The following is a 21,677-nucleotide window of genomic DNA, read 5'->3' on the forward strand; positions in this document are numbered from 1 at the left end:
ACCCAAAATTGTGAATATGAATGTGAATCGCTTTTATCTTGTGAAAAGCTTCGCATCGATCTGTCAGTCAGTTATTGACTTTGTAAAGCCTTCTGGCGCAACATGTTGGTCTTTCTCTGCAGTTAATGATCTGTGCTGTTTGGGTGCTCATTTAGCTATCCCACATCAGCCTTTTTTTCGGAATGTTTAATTTACATTTAAAATATATTCCATCATAATGAAAATGTATTTTGTCCAAATAATCAAGTTTAGCTGTATTGTGATTATGATTTTGGAATGAGTAAAATGTAATAATTCGACAAGTAAAGCTACTTTTGCTCTCTCGTTTCATATTATTGTTTTCATTCATTATTTTCTCAGTATTTTAAGTTGAATGAGTTCACTGGTATCTCCATTCTCTGTGGGTGAGGTAAAGCAAATACTTTCCTCCAGCCTTTATTTTAAAAATCAAGATCTCCAGACAAAGGATGAGGAAAAGCCTGAGAGGAAATGTCAGCCAGAGAAGACTTCTTGTAAAATCCACTTATTTAGCAGAACAAAAGCAGGTGAGTGAGAATTTTTGGCTACAGCAGGTTAAGTTGAATATGTGATTGATTAATCAATAAGGTGTTGTCTGTGTCAAATCCAGAAGTGTGGCATTGCAAATGCACATCAATTATGATTTGTATTCAAGAAGAAGCACATGAATTCAATTCCAGTCAGGTGAGTTAATATAAGACTTTGAGCAATATGCTTTATTGAACACCAGTAGTTTGCATGTAGGGTTATTTCATATATGTAGTTCAAAGCCTACAAGAAAAGATTGAATTTATATATTTATATATAACTTTTTTACAAATGCAGTCAAGAGTTTGTGTTCTGGAACAACAGTGGGGAATGTCCGTTTCAGATGGTGTACAAAGTTTAACATGCACAATATACAGTAACTAACTGCAACAGGGAAAGTTACCTGTCATAATTTACAGTCTCAAACTGACCTCAAATTAGGTCTTGGCAGAAATGGAATGTGAGTCTTTTAATAAAAGATATTGCATCTTTAAAATCGTTATTTAAACTAATTACATACAGACAAACTTTAAGCAAAATAACTTCTTCAATAACTTATAAAATAATGAAAATGGTTTGTTTTGCAAAGTATTGGGCAGTGAGAATGACGTGACTGGTTTGTACATACAGGCAAAGCTGAGGTCATAAGAAGTTATGCCAGTTATATAAATAAAAGAATATGGAATAAAAACCCTGTAACCCCGCCCCAAGTAGCCACGCCCTGAACAAGGCCCGCCCATCAGGGCTCAGATCAGGAACTGGGAAAGCGGCCACTCTTGCGTCAGAGTCATTCTGTTTTCTCGATTTTACCGTCCTTCATCGGTGCTTCGGTGGTTTTGCGCAGTGTTTTGTCCGAGTTGGAGTTGATCTGGCTGGTGTCTGGCGTTCCTGCGCTCTTATTGGCTGAGTGTTTCTCCAGGTAATTAAGCATTTCGCTGAGGATCGTTTGAAAGGTGCTAAGAGCCGCACAAATCGCCGGCGTACCAAATCCATGCGTGATTAGACTAAAGAAGACAACAGAAAATGCTTATTAACAACAATACTTGTTTGAATACTATGTTTGATGTATTTTTGCAAGCAGGTTTTGACTCTATACCTGAAGTGTGTTAGATGTCTCTGAATGTCCAAGTCCAGAATAGGTGTTGGTCTAGAAGAACCGAGTGGAGATCGATCTTGACTTAACAAATCCTGAAATTCCTTACAGATCTGCCTGTAGACACAAAGCCATTCGAACACAGTTAAAAGGATGCATCTCGAAAAAGGCATTCTTCATAAGTAGTCCATAAAGGAGATTTAATGAGGTCTTAATTTTCACATGCAAACACATCCTTTCTTCCAGTCCTTGGTAACAAAACCTTTTCCAAGATCTAATTCTCTAAGGTGCAGTTTCGCATCTGTTTTTGAAGATATGTTCATACATACACTCTTAAAAAGAAAGGTTCTTTATTGGCATCTATAGTTCCATGTAGAACCTCTAACATCCATTCCAAGGTTCTTTATAGTGGAAAAACATTCTTCTGATTATTAAAATGTTCTTCACAATAAGAAAAAAAATTGAAAGGCCTTTTGGGGAACTAAAAATGGTTCTTCTATGGCATTGCTGCGAAAACTCAAATTTGGAACATTTGGAACCATTTTGGTGCATTTGGCGCAATTTATCCTTTCAAGATTTAAAGGGATAGTTCACCCAAAAATGAAAATTCTGTCCTCACTTAATCACCCTCATGTTGTTCCAAACCTGTATGAGTTTCTTTGTTCTGTTGAACAAAAAAGAATATATTTTAAAGAATGTTGGTAATCAAACAGTTGACGGAAGCCAGTAGGCAAAAAATAATATGGAAGTCAATGGCTACTGTCAACTGTCTGGTTACAAACATTCTTCAACATATCTTCTTTTGTGTTCAACAGAACAAAGAAACTCATACAGGTTTGAAACAACATGAGGGTGATTAAGTGAGAATTTTCATTTTTGGGTGAACTGTCCCTTTAAAATGTCTATCCAATAAAGTGTTAAGTGAAAACAAATTTCGCTAAAAGCACTAAAGAGTTGCCGTCTTACTTGGTGGCCAGCACCATTTTCTTGCGCGCGTTCTGTTCCTTTGGTTCCGTGTGCTGGCGGGCGAGATGCTCCCCGACCGCTTTGGTGGGAAACTCTGTCTCACAGGTGTAACCAAAGTCCCGAGCCAGATGTAGCGCTTCCCCTACACACACAGAGGAGGAAAGATGAGTGATGAGTGAAGCTCGGAAATCAGTTCATTCTCTAAATGCTGCCTAAAAAATTGCATAGATGTTGCATCAATCTGTCTCATACCATTGGAATTCATTTCAAACTTCCCTTGAGTAATAAAGATTATGTCTGAAGACTAAAAATATTTCAGACTTTTTCTTTTATGGCAGAATAGACAATCTTAACAGATCTCATCCTCAACAAAAATGAAGAAACAAAACCAGATGCTTTTCTGATGAATTACAAAAATGCAGGTCTTAAAAACTAGATATCAAATAAAACAGAATGAAATGTAACAAGTTGTGCAAGTTTTACTAATCTCAGAGTAAAATTGCTTCTTTTAAACAACTAACAAACCAAATCGTTCATAAAATGAGTCATTGCACAAACATCTAGCATCAAATCAAATTAGAATTCAATGTCTGAAACAAATAAACAAAAGCCTCTTGAAACAAAGAAATAAAGCTCAATGAATCCATACCTTCCACTAAAGAGGTCAACAGCGTGACGTTCGCCGCTTTCCTGCGGCCTGCTGGGAGATTGAGTCCCAACCTGTCCAGTTTCTCCCTGAGGCAGCGACCGCCGTTCTTTGACTTGGCTCTGACCCACACAGATGGAGAAAGTCCATCAGCAACACACTTACATTTACATTTCATATCCACTGAAGAGCGTTCGCTGCCCAACATGTCCTTCTCATCCAGTCTTTTTTTCCCAAAGCACTTTTACATTATTAAACCTTAACACTCTACAAACCTCCATTCCTAAGTGAGCACATGAGAACTGCAGCTGCGTGACAACTAAAGTGAGTCCTTACATTTTTCAATGAACACAAATATTTAGGAGCAAATGCTTAGTTTGTTCATTCATGTCCATGCATCGCTACATAATGTGCATAAAGGGTATTTAAATATTCATTTAACAGTCAATATACAATTTTTCATTTATGTAAAATGAATTTCTGAACATTTTGCTGGTGATTCTGCAGGCGTTAATGAACCTGTGCATTACCAGGATGTTTTGTCCTGTGTGTTTGAAATGAGTGAGTGAATGTGTGTGTGTGTGTGTGTGTGTGTCTCCTCTCTTCTCGTCACTGGCCTCATTTCTGCTCTCCAGTCTGTGTCCCTCATCAATAATGGAGCCTCAGCTTCACTGTTCTCATTCCCTCTCCATCTCTCTCTCTCTCTCACACATACAGCCACATTCTCTTCTTTATCTCTGGATTAAGTGTCCAGGACTCCATCTATTTTTCCTTTTTCTGTCGCTTTCAGATGTCTTGCATTGTTTTGCCAATTAACTACATGTAAAAAAGGAGTTTTCCTTCATATTTCAATGACTGAAGGTCTAACATTGTTGTGCCAACAAACACTAACCCTATGCTCCTCTCAGGACTTGTGCACAAATGCTGCATGTTCTTACAGCTTTGGATGCTTTAGTATGTCGTCTTTCCAAAATTCCAAACATGTGCATTCTGAGTTTCAGGTGTGTTAAAACTGTGTCTCTTACCTTCTTAATATCCCACCGAGTAGTGAGGCATTGAGACACTCTGGAGGAGACAGGCGGCGTTTGACTTCAGCGATGGTGACTTTGTACTTTGAGGTAGAGCTGAGAAGAGAAAGTCTTCCTGGTACAGAGCAGAACAGGTCTGTAGGATTCACTACGCACGTGCCACCTGTACACAACAACAAACAACATGTCAAATGGGCGCTTATGAGAAAATCACCCAGATACAAGCTCCAGAAATTGAATAAAGATCAGATCGCTGAAAAGAAATCGATGGACAATGATTCATAATCATTCTTAATGCTTTTCTTTTGCTACAGCCAACTATTTTAAAGCTGTGTAGATATAGGTGGTTGACAGATAACATGTCCATGCACTTTATATATATATATATATATATATATATATATGAATGTATAAATGAACGTGTACTGTAGGTAGGTAAAAAACATCCAAAACCCAGAATAGGGCTCAGGTGCAAGTTTTTTCTAGTTTAAAGTTTTTAACTACTTTAATCAGCTTTTTGCCTTCTATAGTCTATAGTTCTATATTTTGATAGGTCATGTGGTGTGACAAATGAATGTTTAAAATGTGAAAATATTCCATGTAGTCATAATATGTGCTCATACAATCTGCATGCATAATAATAATAAAAAAATGCTACTAAAATTAAAATTATTTTTGATGCAGTAGCATTTCATGTCAACTACCTGTATGAACAATTATGTTTTGCACAGGAGTTGTTCATTTTGCACATTAAATATTATGTTTATTTATTAAGCATTGTAAGTCAAATCCACACTATAGGCAGATCCATTTATGTTGTAAAGATCTATAAATGACATGTTCAGACTGAGCTGGAATCAGTGGGTCTTCTACCCTATTTATCCACGTGTGTGTGTGTGTGTGTGTGTGTGTGTATTTGTGTTTGAGTGTGAACGTGTGTGTTCCTGAAGGGCTTTTCTGGCTAGTGGGCCTCTAACCTGCTCCTCATCAGTCACCCTAAAGCGCTCTGACAAACCCAAGATCTCTGCTAGCATGCAAGTTCACTTCACATTAATTCCACCCAAAATGTTTTGATTCAAAGTAGTTTGTATTTTATGTTGCCAAGGGCAATTGAAAAAGAGCTATTGCCGGTAGTCTGGTCGCGCGCGCCGGGCCCAGAGGCGATAGCGGGTATTTAAGCGCGAGGGAGAGTAGCCCGAGGCAGCGCGCGAGCGATCACAAAGCGAATCAAGCGCTTTTTGCGAGTTTGCCACGAAAATTAAAGAAAAAAAAGACATAGGCCAAATGTCATTCTGTTTCTATTTCAACTGTAGCGGTGGTGTGTGTTTACGGCGCGCGCCTCACGCTCATCACCCAGCACCTAAAACACACACGCGCGTGAGCGAGCGAGCGCGCGCACAGAAGAGAAAGATGCACATTCAGTGTGTGTACGTGTAAAGGCGGGGTGAAGCTTGATCAAATTCCTGAAAGCTAAGAGGGCTAATCATGATTAAAACACAGACGACTTTTCTAAGTAGGATCCTCGTTTCTTGAGTGATTTCTTTTGAAAAAGGTTATCTGAATATTCAACGAAGCCAAAGCTGCAGTCAGTGTGAACAACATTAATATGATCTCCACTGAATTTGGAGCCGCGCGGCATTAACATATCAAAGCGTGCGCCCGAGGCGCGAGAAGCTATCGATACCGGAGCGCGAGGTAAAGCAATGATTATTGGTTGTGATGGTTGGAGCGGCGGAGCTCGCGGCTAAATCCTGCACACCATTAACTGGAAGTGATGGCGAGCCCAACACCTAGACAGAGTTTATTAAAAATTAAGCGCCCAAGACACCGTTCGTTTTATGGCAAACTCCACATGTGTGTCGATCCGCTGCTGCTTTGAAGAGACAGACAAAGATGCGAGTGATATTAAGAAAATATTACGAAATATGAACGCGATTCGATTCATCCACACAAGACTCGCGATTTTACAAAATAGCAGCGGACAGAGAATACACAAATTCTTCTGAGATTATCGCGAACGTCTGTCAAAGGAGAATGACCTTGAGAAATATGTTTTATCGGGGTTTGAACTTCTAAACAATAAAGCCTACAGTTCCTTCATTATGCGCTCTCTTACTAATTAATGATTTTTTTCTCTGAATGGCTACGTCTACAATAATAGTAGCTAAACAAGACAAAAGATAACATTCATTTCCATACAAATAATACACATTTAAAAAACGCCAACGTCTATGACAACAACAACAAAACACCAAAATAATAATCTTAAATTACTTGATATTTGCCTTTCAAAACATTTTAGAATAACGTTAAAGATAATATAAATGTGTGCCTTTTTGCTTGATGAAATAATAAAAGAATTGTTGCATCAATATGTAAATACAATATGCATTTAATGTAGCCAAATTAATTACCGATACTGAAATGTTTATAATTTCTTTGTTGTATTTGTTTATTTATTTATGCCGCAAGTAATAATTTAAGAGTTACAACAAAGAAAGTATTAGGCCTGTTGAATGACATTCACATTAATGCAATTCCTATTGAGTTTTTCCTGCAAAAAGACAAAATAAAATAATTTTTACTTAAATATTACTATTTGTTTTTCGGTATAAAAACATTTGGGATTCAAATAAATGAATAAAACTAACGTTGAGTTTTATTATTTTTAAATTAAAATGCTTATGCTAAAATATTAAATCATTGTCTTGTCATTGGAAAGCAATTATTAAATATAACAATATAATTTAGGGTATTTATTTTAGTCTTCTATTATTATAAAAGATTAAAATCATTTAAAAGACACGACTGACGTTATTGAAACAACAACAACATCACTGACATTTTCACTCAGAAATTACTATTACTAAATTTCACAAATAATTACAAAGAATTGGCAAGTAACACATTGAATTAAAAAGTGAATTTCTGAAGTAAAAAGATAATTTAGTAGGCTAGTAGGCTATTTTCTTTTAAAACATACTTTGTTTTATTTACTGCTTCGAAATATATATATATATATATATATATATATATATATATATATATATATATATGTGTGTGTGTGTGTCATGCTTTCTATTTGTAAGTGTGAGTGTTGTGACCTTACCTCTCCGGATCACTCCTCCTTGGCCATTTAACACGAGTCCGCATTGCGCGTCTACAGATCCCTAGACACATAAACATATATATATATATGTATATGTATATGAACCTGATGATCAATAATGAACAAATCTTATAGCCTACATTGTGATCAGTATTTGTGTTTGACGAGGCATGTATGACAGACCACGTGGTTAGTTAAACTGCAGAGGAACCTGTTACACTGTAATGCCAAACGAACAGATTATTATTTTACTTTCTCTTATCAGTGATGTCATCAGCCAAGGAACACTGGATTGCATCAAAAGAAAAGAGTTAATCCGTCTCACGAGCCACGACCAGTCTGGAGGCCAAGTCAGACACACATTCAGAGAAAAAAAAAAAAACACACATATTTCACCCACACACGCTCACATCCATACTGACACCATACTGGCGTGCTCTTGTAACCCTTTAACAAACTCCTGCTCTATTTTTCTTTTCCCCGCAGTTAAAGTGATTATAAAATCAATATACAAACCCGTCGGATCAGGCATAAATTACGCGTGTGCGTGTTAAAGGTGCGGCAGCTTCTATTGTTCCGCGTGCCAAATCTGTTTAGCGGCTCAAAGATGCGCTTGTGTGCACGAGACTGCCCGCATCTGTTCCGCGGCCTTCACCGAGCGCACGGTTTCATTCAGCACCAAAGAAAGGTCCAAAACCTTTTCACGGGACGTATGTGTTTGTGTCTGTTCTCCTGTGGGCCTTTTTTGTCTCTGAACACGCGACAGCAATACCAAAACGATTCTTTACGATTTTTGTTTTGAACACGCCTAAACTTCTACGGCTATATACCATGCACAAAAAGTGATACAAAATTGCAAAGTTGCATCAATGCTAAAATAGAATTACTACGGGTGTTCTAAAAATAGTTCTATTGCATTCAAATGTAAAATTAAATAGAACACAAAGGCTATATTGTTATAGAAGTTATTTGGGCCAAATTATTTAAATAGGCCCTGTAAAACGTGATGGGCAAATCAAAAATAAATTATGCACATATATATATATATAATTAGTCAAAGCAATAAAAGTGTATGCACATTTACTTCACATATTTTATATTAGTCATTAGTACCGTATTCCGCAATGCTCTAACATTTTATAGAATTATTTCATTATAAATTAGATTACGTCGATGCTATCATTTAAATACTCAATGTACTATTACAATTTTCTTTCTATGCAATGAAGTAAAATAACCAAAATGTAATCTGTTAGCTAGAATATTTTCTCTCAAATCTATTCAATTTCACTGTCGCACTATATATTTTTTAAAAGGACTAGATCATTATTTTGATCTTAACATATTTTTGACTCACCAGTTAAACTTGAGCTGTTTCAGATGTCTGTGCATAAATAACCAGTTGATTGACATTAAGTCCTAAATTGGATAAACTACGGTGCTCTACTGCGGAGGATTTGCCTTTTGTTCGCACTTTTTCAAGCCCTTAATCCGCCTTTTAACGGAGGAAAAAGAAACAGCGGCTTTACAGCAGCGAGGCCCGACATACGCGCTGCCGAATTCAAGACTTCTCAATATTCACTATATTAAATATGTAAAATCCGCCAGTTAAATCAAGTGAAATATGGTGCTTGCAAACGTTTCAAAATATAGCCTTAAAAAGTCTTATTTCACGTGTTTTACAGGTTGGGAATTAATGCATTTTTCATACACAGACTTTTTTTTTTTTTTTTTTTAATTTGTACACAGCTTATTTTATTTTATTTATACTATATAATGTTTTGTTTCTTATTAAATTAATTTGTTGTTCGAAAGCGAAAAGGCCGAAAAGAAAATGATCGCGCGGCCTCGATTTTTCTTTTCCAATCTCTCCGGATGTTTAAGGTTTTTCGTTCAAGCCCTCGGGCAATCATTTCTTCTGTTCGGGCAGTGAAAGTGACTATACAACATCCCTGAAGGCGTTAACTTCTCTGCAGCCTGCGTTGGTGACACATTGAGTGTGTGTATTTTGTGCTTGAACGGTAGAATGCCGGTGAGTTGTACCTGTAGGTCATCGGCCCCCGGTGGCGGCAGCCCCAGACCCGCCCCGGGCAGCAGTCTTTGCTCGGGGTGCATGCCGTACTGAGAGCCGTGGCTCATGATTGACAGGTCATGCCTACGGTACGCGTCCAGGCAGCCCAGTTCCCGCCGCTGTTCGTCCAGGCACGAGGACTTGAGCGCCCGGGCGTTGTGAAGGTTGATGAAGTCCGCCGGTTCGCCGTGATGGAGCTGCTGGTAATACTGCTGCGAGTGATGGAGAGAGTTTAACGAGTACGCGTCCGGGTTCACGGCCGGGTGGCTGTGCTGGAACTCGTAGTGGAAGGACTGGTGGTGTAAGGGCGTGTACTGGTGGTTCGTGGGAAAATACGGGGAGGCAAATTCGGTTCCGGTAGCTGGGTATGTAAGCGGAGACGACGAAGAGTAAGCGACAGACGAATTGGCCACAGATTCCAAGCATCCGAGTTGCATCAAACGGTAGCTGTTTGATCCGTCGTGACGTATCTGTGCGGGGAAAAAAGAGAAAAATATGAGGGATGTCATTTACACGCGCTCGCAGCGATCCGCGCGCATTTCTCACGCGGCGGAAACTCAAACCTTCCCCAAACACACAAACACACACAGCAGCTCAAAGTGTCTTTAGAAAAGTACCTGACGGCGATGTCATCTCTCCGTGCCTGGGAGGGAGTGCGTGAAACACACTGCAAACTGCTCCACGAGCTCACAGCGTTTTTTCCCTCCCTCACTTGTCTATCATTTGCCACGGAGTGTGTTATTTGACTATATTATTATTACTACATCCGTGCAAACGACATTAAAAGCCATTTTGTCCCGACAATCTACGCCCGTTTCACTGCAGGTAAGCACAAGACATGATAGTCTGCACTATTGCTAATTATTATTATTATATATGAAAAAAGAACGAGCAAATGGTTCCAATAACTGTGTAGATTTTTACAAGAACGCTCGAGACCCACATTTGCAACGAAAAAACAAGTAGTAAAAGGTATTTTCACCAGAACTGAATACATAGTATTTATCCTCGCCTTTGCAGCAAACTCCCCTCAGAAGTCTTAACTTCCACTCCGCTTTTCTAAGTGATCATAATTTTCGCTAAATGAAACGAAATCAGATGATTTTTGTGAGGTGATAAGAAAAGAATTTAAATACCTCCGCATCGTGCACCAGTCCCGGAAATGTGGCTGACATTCTCGCGATCCAATAACCCGATTTCCTCGCGCTGCTGGACGAATGAAAGAAAAAAAAAATCCCCAAAATAGCGCGTGAAAATGAAATGTCGCCTCGCGCAGTCGGTAAAAGCGGCTGAAATGCCTCCCCTCTGCACAAAGCGCTCCCTGGCTCGGATTTTGTACTTGCTGGGTATTTCTCCGGCTGATGTCGTAGGTCCCTTGGTAATATAGAAGTTTTGAAAATTAAGCATCAGCATTGAGGAAAGGGAGGACAATAGAGAGAGCAGCCTCATCCCTGGAGACACGGAATAAATATTGTATCTTCGCCTAATAAGGAACCAAGTGCGCTTTCAACATTTTTGATGATTTTTGTGGACATTTCTTTAAGGTCGTTAGTGCTTTCTGTAGAAGGGCCAGTTTTATTTGTCTCTGTTTTCCTCGCGGCTTTACCATTTACCTGCTTTTTGGATTTTTTTCAACAACACGTAAGTTTAACTCGGTGTATTGTGTCGCTGTAATTTTGATTGCACGATTAAACATTATGTTTCGTTATTTCACTTGTTTATAGCGTGGTCTTAATCTGTTTTATCAAATATTTTTATTTCTATTTAACTGAGCGAGAGACACGTTGCATGAAAGCAAATTTAATTGCAAATACAGTTCATGGTAGAACGAATATTTCCCTTTACTTTTTCTTAATTATTATCACACAAGGCCATTTTTTTTCCATTTTAATCGAAAACTTCGTTTGGAAATAGTGCTGCAAAAACATTACATCGCAGAATAATATTGAATGTACGTTATTTAAAGACTGTTTTATTGCTATTGTATAGAAATAACCTATTTATACCCCTTTATCATCGGTTGTAATAGACCACACTATTTTTTTATTTTATTTTTTTAGTTTAATTCATTCAGTATTTTGATTTTTTCGTATTTTAGCAATGGGTTTTGAACACATCGGTGCTCTGTGGTCACTTTTGATTCAGTTTAATCCTCTTGCAGCCAATCCATTCAGCATTTGTTGAATTTGTTTCTGTTCTGTCGTTTACTGAACCGGGACAGTGACGGTCTGACCCACGCTGGAAGTATTTTGTGCACGTTTAGGATGATGAGTGGGGCGCGCGTGGGGGGTCATCGCTTAAATCAGCATGTCGGTCAAATTTATGCTTTAAGAACCACACAGGTGCATGACAAGACACGGGCACCCGTATTACTTACAGCTTGTGATAAAGGTCCTGAATATTAATAACTGTATATTTTTCCCTAGGAAAATAAAACCGGTGATGACGTTTAACAGTTTATGAGAAAGACTTTTAGCTCATGTGCAAACGTGTGTGTTTAAGTGAGTCCCAGTCATTCGTTTCTGAATGTCTCCTCCCTCCCCAGCAGCAAAATACTCGAGTCTTAAGGTTTTTGTGTCTGCTAGAGGTTTGACAGTTTTTAAGTGTTTAAAAAGCTGATGCTACCCTTATTTAACCCAAATTACCGCCATTACCGCGGGCTCGCGCCCTCGTGCATGAGAAGGGCGGACGGAGACGCCTCAAGCGCCCGGTGTCTCGCGCGAAGGGAGGATCCTCTCACAAACATACACATATACTGACGTATTTCACTTCATAAATGTTTTACTCGGAAAACAACGTGCGAGAAGGGAAGCCTCTTTTTATTTTCGTTTAATGGGCTAACTAAAAGGACTGATGTTAGCACATTATTGAGCTAACAGGCCTATATCATTGGCTCTCTCTCTCTGGCAAACAGAAAGGAAAGCAAATATATGATCCTAAAAGACCAAACACCAGGATGAATTGAATTAACATGGCACAATGTAGGCTAATCAGCTAGGCTAATAAAATCATAGCGATTTTTAATACGACTAACACAAATGTAGCTAACAAACGGTGTGTTGCTTAATAAAAACAGAATAGTGTAGTAAAATGAGCTGGTTGTTGTGCTGTAAATGCACTTTAAAGGTCTCGAGGTGACGGCGGAAATGAATCGCCCAGCAGGAGGCTCTTATGAAATAACACGGTCTGGTTTCAGATATATATCTAGGGCCTCCAGGCAGACTGTAAATTACACGATGTGAGCGCGAGAGAACTAGTCCTCTCACGTGAGGGATTAGAAGCTTTCGCTTGTGTAGTCTGCGAGAGCTCGCGGGATTGAGAGAAGCACCAGTTGCACGGTAGACGGTCTTAATAGGGCTTAACGCGCACAGCAGCGGATGCACATATGCACGCTGTACCGGTCAGGGCTTCAGTCCATCTGTTCGGTCTGGATGCTCCTCGAGATCGTTTCGACACGTAAATCCGCCACCAATCCATGGAAAATTAGAAATAAAAATAACAGATGCAAAATGAAACTTTAGAGGAGGTGTCCATCCCAGTGTAGTTTGGCCCAGAGTTGACTGTAATTGATTTAACATTGGATTAAAAGCGTCCCAAACGGTGACTGGCAGCTGGCTGCCACCAGATCATAAGAACTGTCATTTGGAGCATCAACAATCATAAGCCAAGACAAACTAGTGACTCATAAAAACCTGAATTCATTTAAAACCATTTCAACATGCAAGATCGAAATGTTTTCAAAACATAAATATGAAGAAGGCTTAGCCTATAAAACGAAAACACTGACAGACAACATGAAGACTGATATCCTTATCTGTGTAAACATGGTGTTTTATTCAACTTTAGTCATTTTGCGATTTTACGATGGCTAATCTATGAGCAGATCAGCTTGCTAAAATGCTAAATTGCTGGATATGATGGTTCAAACGTCATATTTAACCACATCTGATTATTAGCCTTGCTAATAAAAAAAGACTTTATATCTTTAAAAAAAGAAAAAAATCGACCATTTCAAAAAAGTTTCTCAGAGCGTTCCTTGTATTTTTCCTAAATAGCCTATTAAGTTTGACACCAGTGATCTAACAAAAGATAAAATTATAAGTGTTGTGAATCTGGAATTATAACAGTGATAGAGAAAATCAAAACGTTTTAATTAAACTCAAGTTCATACACTACATGTTGACAACGTTTGTTTGACAACTGGCCAAATGAAGTTCATCTAGTTGAGGTTGTGAGAGTAAAGCTCAATATGGTCTCGGCGTCCGTTAAGTAACGGCTCTCCAGCTCTCTACACTGTAAAACACGGAATAAGGTGTTTACGAGATAATTCTAATTACAAAGTATGCAGTCCTCATCGATGTGACCTACATTTACCACACACACACACACACACACAGACACAGAGTTTTATATGCTAATAGATTTGAAGGGGGAGGGGCGCAGCGTCAGTTTCAGCGCGTGGTGAATTTAATGAAGTGCACTAAATTAATTTTCTTTCTGTTGGGACAAAAACACGAAATATTTGGTTAATTTAACTGTGCTGTTTCAATGTAAATATATAACGTAAAACTTTGTTTATGTCATGACAATAGGCCTACATGATTAGACACTACATTTACCTCAAACAACCCACGATTAGGCCTCCGCTGCATTGTTCGGTCCTTTTCGTTAAGATTCCCAAGTAGAATCAATAAATGGTCAGTGAAAGACTGTAATCACCCAAACTGTTTATCAAAAACGTACGAGAGGGATTTAAACTAATAACGGTAGTTTTTCTCCCGCCTCCCAGATCTGTCAAAATATGTGCCAAATGAGGTGTCTTGACAAATGACCAACTATTTATTAATTCAACAAACAACACTGACCGTCAGTGTATTATTTTTCCTTGAGTGAACTAAACTGAATCTTAAAAATTAATTTAAATCTAGACACGTGCCAGATGCGCGCAAAATGAGCGTTAATTAAAAAGAGCAATCTGCCAAAATAACGGTAGACCGCTGACTGACACACACACACACACACACACACACGCATGCACGCACACAAACAAAAAGTCAAGGAAGGCCTCGAAATTGTTTTACACCCTAATATAAAATCTTCAAAAAATAATGATAATAGCTAATTCATATAGGCTAGCTAATAAAATGTAGCCTGTGTAGGCCTACATAAAAAGTTAGCCTAGGCCTATATAAAAAATATTCAGTTAAAAGACGTGTCGAAACATTTATTTTTCATCGAGCTTGTAATTTCTGACAAATTAAAGTAATAAATTCTACATATGAGCATCTGCTCGATGACACAGTATTTAACTTCTGTCATCGTTTGTTTCCGTCTGATTTCTTCATTATTTCCGAGTCAAAGGTCCGTTACAAACGGAGCTTTACGGTCCGGTGAACTCACCAAACTTCTGGAAGTCATACTCCGGTCAGTTTTAGAGCAATGTAAAGCTCTAACACCATTCCAAGACTGTACATAACCAGTTATCATATATCCAATAACTCTAATTTAAAAGCCCTTTATGTGCTAAAATGGGATAATTCAAAAATTACCCCAACCTGAAGAGGACAGCTTGTGCAGTTGACCAGCAAATTTTACATTAAAGTCCATTTTCAGCATGAAAATGGATCAATACTTCATTATGTTCACCAGAGGCAGAGCTACACAGTGAGGAAAACTCACTTATATTAAATGAACAGCCTGCTTTCATGTCGAATAGCCATTTCAGAGATTGAAGATGTAGTTTGATTCTTTTAATCTAGACCCAGTTTAATCTAATTTCATCTAATAATCGAGATGATCTGTCATTAGATCTCTTATCCTACTTAGCAGAGGTTATTCAACAAGCTTATTCAACAAGATAACAAAAACTACCATTAAAACAGTTGTTGTTTATGATGAAATTCCTAAAGTTACAATTCATCCTACATTTATTAAAAGTTTTACAGCAACAGTAAAGCAGGTCACATCTAAGTCATCACTAATCATGACATATCAGTAGACGAACCCTTGATGGTTAAAGTTGTTCTACTCTCTTAAAACTAAAGGCTCTTTAACATCTTGAACCTTTAACATCCATGGAATCTTTCCATTCAAGGTTCTTTATAGTGGAAAAAGGTTCTTTATATTTTTTTTAAATGTTCTTAACACAAGAAATATATTTTTCTTCAAAGAACCGTTCATTAAGATGTTCTTTGGGGAACCAAAAATGGCATCACTGCAAAAACCTTCTTTTGAAACATTTATTTTTATAGGTGTATACTACATTCTTTACTGTATGTTTTACCTGTTTAGCTTCCATAAAGTATCTGTGACAATGTATCCAGTTCAAAACCACTGAAATCTGAATCGCCTTAAACTAGTGGCAACATTATTTTCACTGAAATCCAATTAGAATGGATAATATTCAAGTGGGGTGGCATACTCATCTCAAAGAACTTTCTTTTTAATAGTAAATAGCATGCTACGTCAAATAAATAAAATAGTAAACTTAGTGACTAGTGTACTTTGTAGTGCAACCTGTCCTCTTAAACACACAGGGATACATCATATTTAGTGCAAGTCAGCATTCATTCACAAAACAGTGTGCATTTATAAAAACATGTTGGAATGCAACAAAATGATGGTTCTTTGAATGCATTTAAATCCAGTGTGTCTGCTGTGTGTGTGTGTGTGTGTGTGTGTGTGTGTGTGAGAGAGAGAGTGTCAGAGACCCTCAGGCCTGTACCAGAGGGCGGGATTAGCTGTTACGTTCATTCAGCACAAAATGGATTCCGATATCAGATAGAGCAGGGCAAGAGGTGTATCTCTCTCTCTCTGTGTCTCACATACAAACAATCTCCTCACACACTCGCTCTCTCTCTCCCACTCTCTTACACATCCTGACTTTTGCTCTTTGATCGTGTAATTCCTTTGTAATCTGTTAAACGAGGTCGTTTTGTTTATGGATATGAGCTTAATCAGCAGCCAAAACAAGAGAAAAATCACATACATGACATTTGAACTGGTAGAGAAAGAGACAGACAGACAGGGATATTGTAAATATTAGAAAATATGGTAACTTTTAAGCGGGAAAACTCGAGCTCAAAGGCTCTAACAACGAACTTTTACTCTGGATGATTTGGGTTTTTATCCCATTTTTGTTTATGAACAATCACCCGAAGCTGGTGTTTATTGGCTATAGCAACTAAGCAAAGATCAAATGAATCATTTCTCATTGTAAAATCCTTCCAGAAACACATGGATGGACAGACAGAAACGGAAAGAGAGATGCAATGGAAATAATAAACAGACTGACGGGCGAGGAACATTCTGAACATACTAAGTAGATCTGACGAAAGAGAGAAAAGAAAAAGCAGAAAGGAAAGAGAAGTGATGCTATTGACTTCCTGGAGCTGAAGTAAATGAGTCTCAGCAGCAGTTCTGAGAAACGCCGCCTTGAATAAAACCTTCACTGGAAAAACACAGCTGCCCGGAGAGGTTGGAAAGTTTGAGCAGCAGTAGCATCAACTCACTAATGGTCCAGTGCTAAATTTACTTCATTTTTCAATAATTCATTTATCCAAAACAACAAGCAAAAGTGATTAATCCAAGAAAGAAATAGTAATATTTAACTTAAAAAGTGCTTAACCTCATTAGGAAGACTGAATGTGTAAGCAAATATACACGTTCTACAACTGATTAAAATTGCACTTTAAATTAAAATATATTTCACATATCCATAGGGGTGGGTGATATGACCAAAATCTTTTAACACAATATGAGTAATTTTATATCAAGATAATGATAGTTATTCTTGCTTTGAATAAGGTTATGTCAAAAATTGTGATACCATTGACATTTTATAATTCTTGTCACCAATTTCAATATCAAAAAGTTATAAAATTAAGTAAAAAAACAAAACAAAAAACTCAAGCGTACAGAAGACAAGTAAACAGTCAGTGATAAAATAAGAACAAAAAAAAAAAAAAAACGAATTACAAACTACAATAGAACAAAGACAAAAATGAAATAGACCTGAAAAACTTTAAGCACTAGAAATAAGAAATACTACATCGGCTAAATTGCATAAAATAATCAAATGTATAAAAACACTGCATAGTCTTCACCGTGTAAATTAAATTCTTATTAAAGTTAGAAAAGTGATTCAGTCAAGAGCAATGAGAGATTTTCTCTCGTTTGTTGTTTGATTAACATTAATGACAGACAGCAGCAGGTTTATTAGGCTGCTGTCACTTTAAGAGCGAACGAAGGGATCCAATATACTGATACACATGCATCTTCTTTCTCAACTGTTTACGTTAACTTTAGATATATAAATGATGTGTTTACGAGGATACTTGCAAAGATGGGCATTTTGACACATAAGTGTGTGTGTATTTGACCGTTCAAGCCCAATAAGGTGGCAAAAAGAACTAAGTTCAGTACTCACACGCTCTATGAGCAGCGACTTTATGTGCGCGCTTCTCTCAGACAGCGATCAGAAACAGTCAGACAGCACATTTTGTGAAATGAGTTCTCTTTTGCTGCTTATTGCACTTCAATGGTTTAAAATCACTTGTTTTTAAACCGCAATGCTAAAAAATGCATTAAAATGATAAGCTTTCATGACAGCGCAGCATAGCAACATCACACGAGTGTAATCGCAATAGAGACAATAGTCTAAAATCTCTACCAGTATATTGTCCACCCCTACATATCCAGATGAATGTTATAAAAAAAAAATCAGGAAACAATAAAATAATGCAGGAAAAACATCTCGGATACAAAAATATCACCAAGCCCCCGCCACCTGGACACACCCACATGTTTGATTGACTAAGAGTTCGTCCAATCAGAGAGGCTGTTTTATCAGCATGAGCAGCACTGAACAGCTGGAGCAACAGCACCAGGGAAGACGTGCTCAGAAATTAATCGTGCTTTTGATCTATCAGTCATAATGAGAACAACACTCTTTTCAAAAAAACACAGACATACACACACAGAGAAGTGCACATACTCAAAAATACACCAAATACACTACCTGCGCTCCCAAAAACACACACACTGAGAACCTGTTCAAAGGAAAGCAAAGAAATAAACAAAGGAGAGAAGGCAACCCCTCCTCTCCTCCGGGAATTTTACTATTCTGCACTTCTCGGCTTCTCTCATCCCTCTCTTCCCACAATCCTTTGTGCTCGGAATAAAGCTGCTGATTATGAAGCCCAGAGCACTGAGACTCTGCTCACCTGTCAATCAAATGGTAACCTACACACACACAAGCGCACACTCAATGTCAGATACCCTGTAATATACCCCGTCTCGTATAGACATTATGACATTAACACCGCTTCCGATAAACACTTCGACACACAATATCAGATGGCTGAAAATGGCTTGAAATGACAACATCCGTCCGTTTCTCTGTTCTCATTACTGTTGTCATCACATGAAATGCACTAACATGGTCTTGGTTTAGTTTTGCAGCTACCTGTTGGGTTTTTTGTGATGTTCATGTAATTCCAATTACATAATTCCACACTGTAACATGAACTCTGTAATTAAACATGATTGTGTATTGTAATATTTTGTGTAATCTGCTGTATCGCAGCCTATATATGTACAATAACAAATTTGCAATTTGCAAGCTTGTTCACAGCCTGATTTGTAATACAAATACTATACTGTGTAAATGCACGTGAACTCCTTAAGTTAAGCTAAGGCAAGTTAAGTTCTCAGCATTTGTGGCATAATGTTGTTTACTATAAATAACAACAGTTTTGACCTGTCCATGCTTTTCTTTAAAATGAAAAAAGAAAAAAATGGAGTTTACGGTGAGGCACTTACAATGGAAGTATGGAGACAATTTTGAGAGGATTTAAAATGTGACTTATAATTTTATAAATGCACTTTCGTTAATTTTTTTCTGTTTAAATGTGTATTATTTGAGCTGCAAAGCTGTTTAAACAATATTTTTTTTGTTTTGGGATTTTAGGGTTTTTACGTCATTGCGCCGTCATGGAGAGTTGTAAAATTCGATAACTTCAAACAGAAAAGCTTAGCAAGTGATTGTTTCATACTAAAAACATAATCATAACACTCATATTGTTACTGAAACAGTGATTATTTTAACATTTACAGATAGCCAAACCTTTCACTTCCATTGTAATTTTAACCCAGATTTTATTTTCATTATTTTTTTTTAAGAAAAGGAGGGACATGTGGAGACAAGTTAATGCTTGTGGTAATCAACATTATGCCAGAAATGCTGTAGATTAAATTTAACTTGTTCTGAACCCGGAATATATATAGTAGAGATGCACCGATATATATTGGCCAATAATCAGTATCGGCTGATAAAAGCAAATTTCCACGGCTGATAGCCGATAGTTTAAAAACAGCCGATAGTCAGGGCCGATATATCCTGTCAATCAAAAGAGGGCACAGCATATGTTCTTTGTGTAAAGAAAATGCTAAGAAACCAGTTTGACATTCAATATTAATAGTAATTATATGAATTAATAACATTCAGAAAGTTAAGAAATATTAATTTCATCTTCAGAATTTAGTTAATGTGTGTTAACATTGAGTAATGTGTTTATCTTGTTACTCTGAAACAAGTTGATGAAATGGAGAGAATGAAGTTTTTATTTGCATTTCTTTCAAAATATAATAATTAAAAATATGATTAATTATTAATTATAATGAAATTATTAATTTAAAAGAAGGTATAAAAGTATCGGTATTGGTGGAGAAATGTATTATCGGTGCATCTCTAATATATAGTATTGTACATTATCAAAAGTTTGGGGTTAGTAATTGTTTTTTGTTTTTATGAACGAATTTCATACTTTTATTAGCAAGGATGCATTAAATTGATCAAAAGTGGAATGAAAAGACAAAGATATCTTTTTCAATTAAACGCTGTTCCTTTGAACTTTCCATTCATAAAATATTTTTGGAAAAAAATATCTGTTTCTACAAAAATATATCTAGCAGCACAATTGATTCCAACATTGATAATAATAATAAATGTTTCTTGAGCAGCAAATCAGCATATTAGAATGATTTCTGAAGGATCATGTGACACTGAAGACTGGAGTAATGATGCTGAAAGTTCAGCTTTGATCACAGGAATAAATTACATTTTAAAGTATATTCACATAGAAAACACTTATTTTAAACTGTATTAATATTTCACAATATTACTGTTTTCAGCATTTTTGATCAAATAAATGCAGCCTCGGTAAGACTTGTATCGTATGTATCATAATCTGCTCATCTTAATGCATTTCGAATGAGTAAAACGTGTGGTTCCAGTGTTTCTTTGAGGTGTTTTGCAGGTGTCATCTAGTCATTGATAAGCTTTATCATAAAACCATCTTCAGGAAAAGAATGCAAGAATTTCTGTCTTTCTTTAAAGAGTACAATAATTACCTGAGTGACATGTCGGAGTGCAGTTCACCCAGCGCTGTGTGCCTTACACACACACACACACACACTCCTAGAGGAGAGACTTTACAAGAGGTATACGGTTAACTCATGCGGCCTGCTATGAGGTTTCCATAGAAACGGCTCTGTCCTGCGGCCTAGGTAATCCACAGGAGCTGAGTGTGAGAGTGTGTGCTGCGGTGCAGATGGGTAAATGTCGAGAGGAGAGGGACCCTGACCTGCCAAGAGAGCTGAATTAGTATTCACACAGTATGTGAACCCCACTGCGCTCCCTACCTCTCACTCTATCTCTATCTCTCTCACACACACACACACATACACACATATACATATATATATTTGGCATACACTTTCATATATCTGATGATGTGGAAACACTAATAGACTTCAGAGAGCTGGAACAGGACAGATCAATACTGCTCTTCTGCAACTCTTCATTCCAAACATTCAATTTCCAGCAAATGTGGAATCTCATTTCTGTACCACAGAGATAAACATTGATGAATAAACACATTTGAAACACACCAATCTTGCATTGTTCTCTATTAAATGATACAGCGATCATCACTTCTTTGGACTTTACTTAAAGGGATAGTTCACCCAAAAATTAAAATTGTGTCATAATTTACTCACTCTCAAGTTGTTCCAAACCTGTATGAGTTTCTTTCTTCAGTTGAACACAAAAGAAGATATTTTAAAGAATGTTGGTAATCAAACAGTTGACGATAGCCATTAGGGAAAACAAATACTATGGAAGTCAATGGCTGTCATCAACTGTTTGATTGCCAACA

At 37.3% G+C, this 21,677-nt stretch overlaps 1 protein-coding gene across 4 annotated transcripts; it reads right to left on the minus strand.

The window, feature by feature from the left end:
* Positions 1 to 591: 591 nt before the first annotated feature.
* tfap2d (transcription factor AP-2 delta (activating enhancer binding protein 2 delta)) lies at positions 592 to 21,492 on the minus strand. 4 transcript variants are annotated; one of them, XM_051876320.1, is made up of 9 exons: positions 21,235 to 21,492; positions 20,872 to 21,104; positions 9,432 to 9,929; positions 7,389 to 7,449; positions 4,277 to 4,442; positions 3,255 to 3,373; positions 2,606 to 2,747; positions 1,643 to 1,756; positions 598 to 1,550 (listed from the first exon to the last, which is right to left on the minus strand). In XM_051876320.1, exons 3-9 carry the CDS (start codon positions 9,894 to 9,896, stop codon positions 1,334 to 1,336), a joined length of 1,284 nt encoding a protein of 427 aa, XP_051732280.1. In that variant the 5' UTR covers positions 9,897 to 9,929; positions 20,872 to 21,104; positions 21,235 to 21,492; the 3' UTR covers positions 598 to 1,333. The 4 variants fall into 4 exon arrangements, with proteins under 4 accessions (XP_051732278.1, XP_051732280.1, XP_051732279.1 ...); XM_051876318.1 differs by lacking the exons at positions 20,872 to 21,104; positions 21,235 to 21,492 and adding an exon at positions 10,596 to 19,941 and having other exon boundaries at positions 592 to 1,550; XM_051876319.1 differs by having other exon boundaries at positions 20,872 to 21,492.
* Between the last annotated feature and the right edge of the window lie 185 nt (positions 21,493 to 21,677).

This window comes from Ctenopharyngodon idella, chromosome 20 (genome assembly GCF_019924925.1).
Source record: "Ctenopharyngodon idella isolate HZGC_01 chromosome 20, HZGC01, whole genome shotgun sequence".
Lineage (NCBI taxonomy): Eukaryota > Metazoa > Chordata > Actinopteri > Cypriniformes > Xenocyprididae > Ctenopharyngodon > Ctenopharyngodon idella.

What these genes read in the sequence shown, in the direction of transcription:
- tfap2d (XM_051876318.1), bottom strand. Translation starts at nt 10,634, where the DNA reads ATGTCAGCCACATTTCCGGGACTGGTGCACGATGCGGAG. An exon ending in CTCGGTGGGATATTAAGAAG is followed by an intron (nt 3,374 to 4,276) that starts GTAAGAGACACA and finishes TGTGTGGGTCAG; the next exon opens with AGCCAAGTCAAAGAACGGCG. An exon ending in AGACATCTAACACACTTCAG is followed by an intron (nt 1,551 to 1,642) that starts GTATAGAGTCAA and finishes TGTCTTCTTTAG; the next exon opens with TCTAATCACGCATGGATTTG.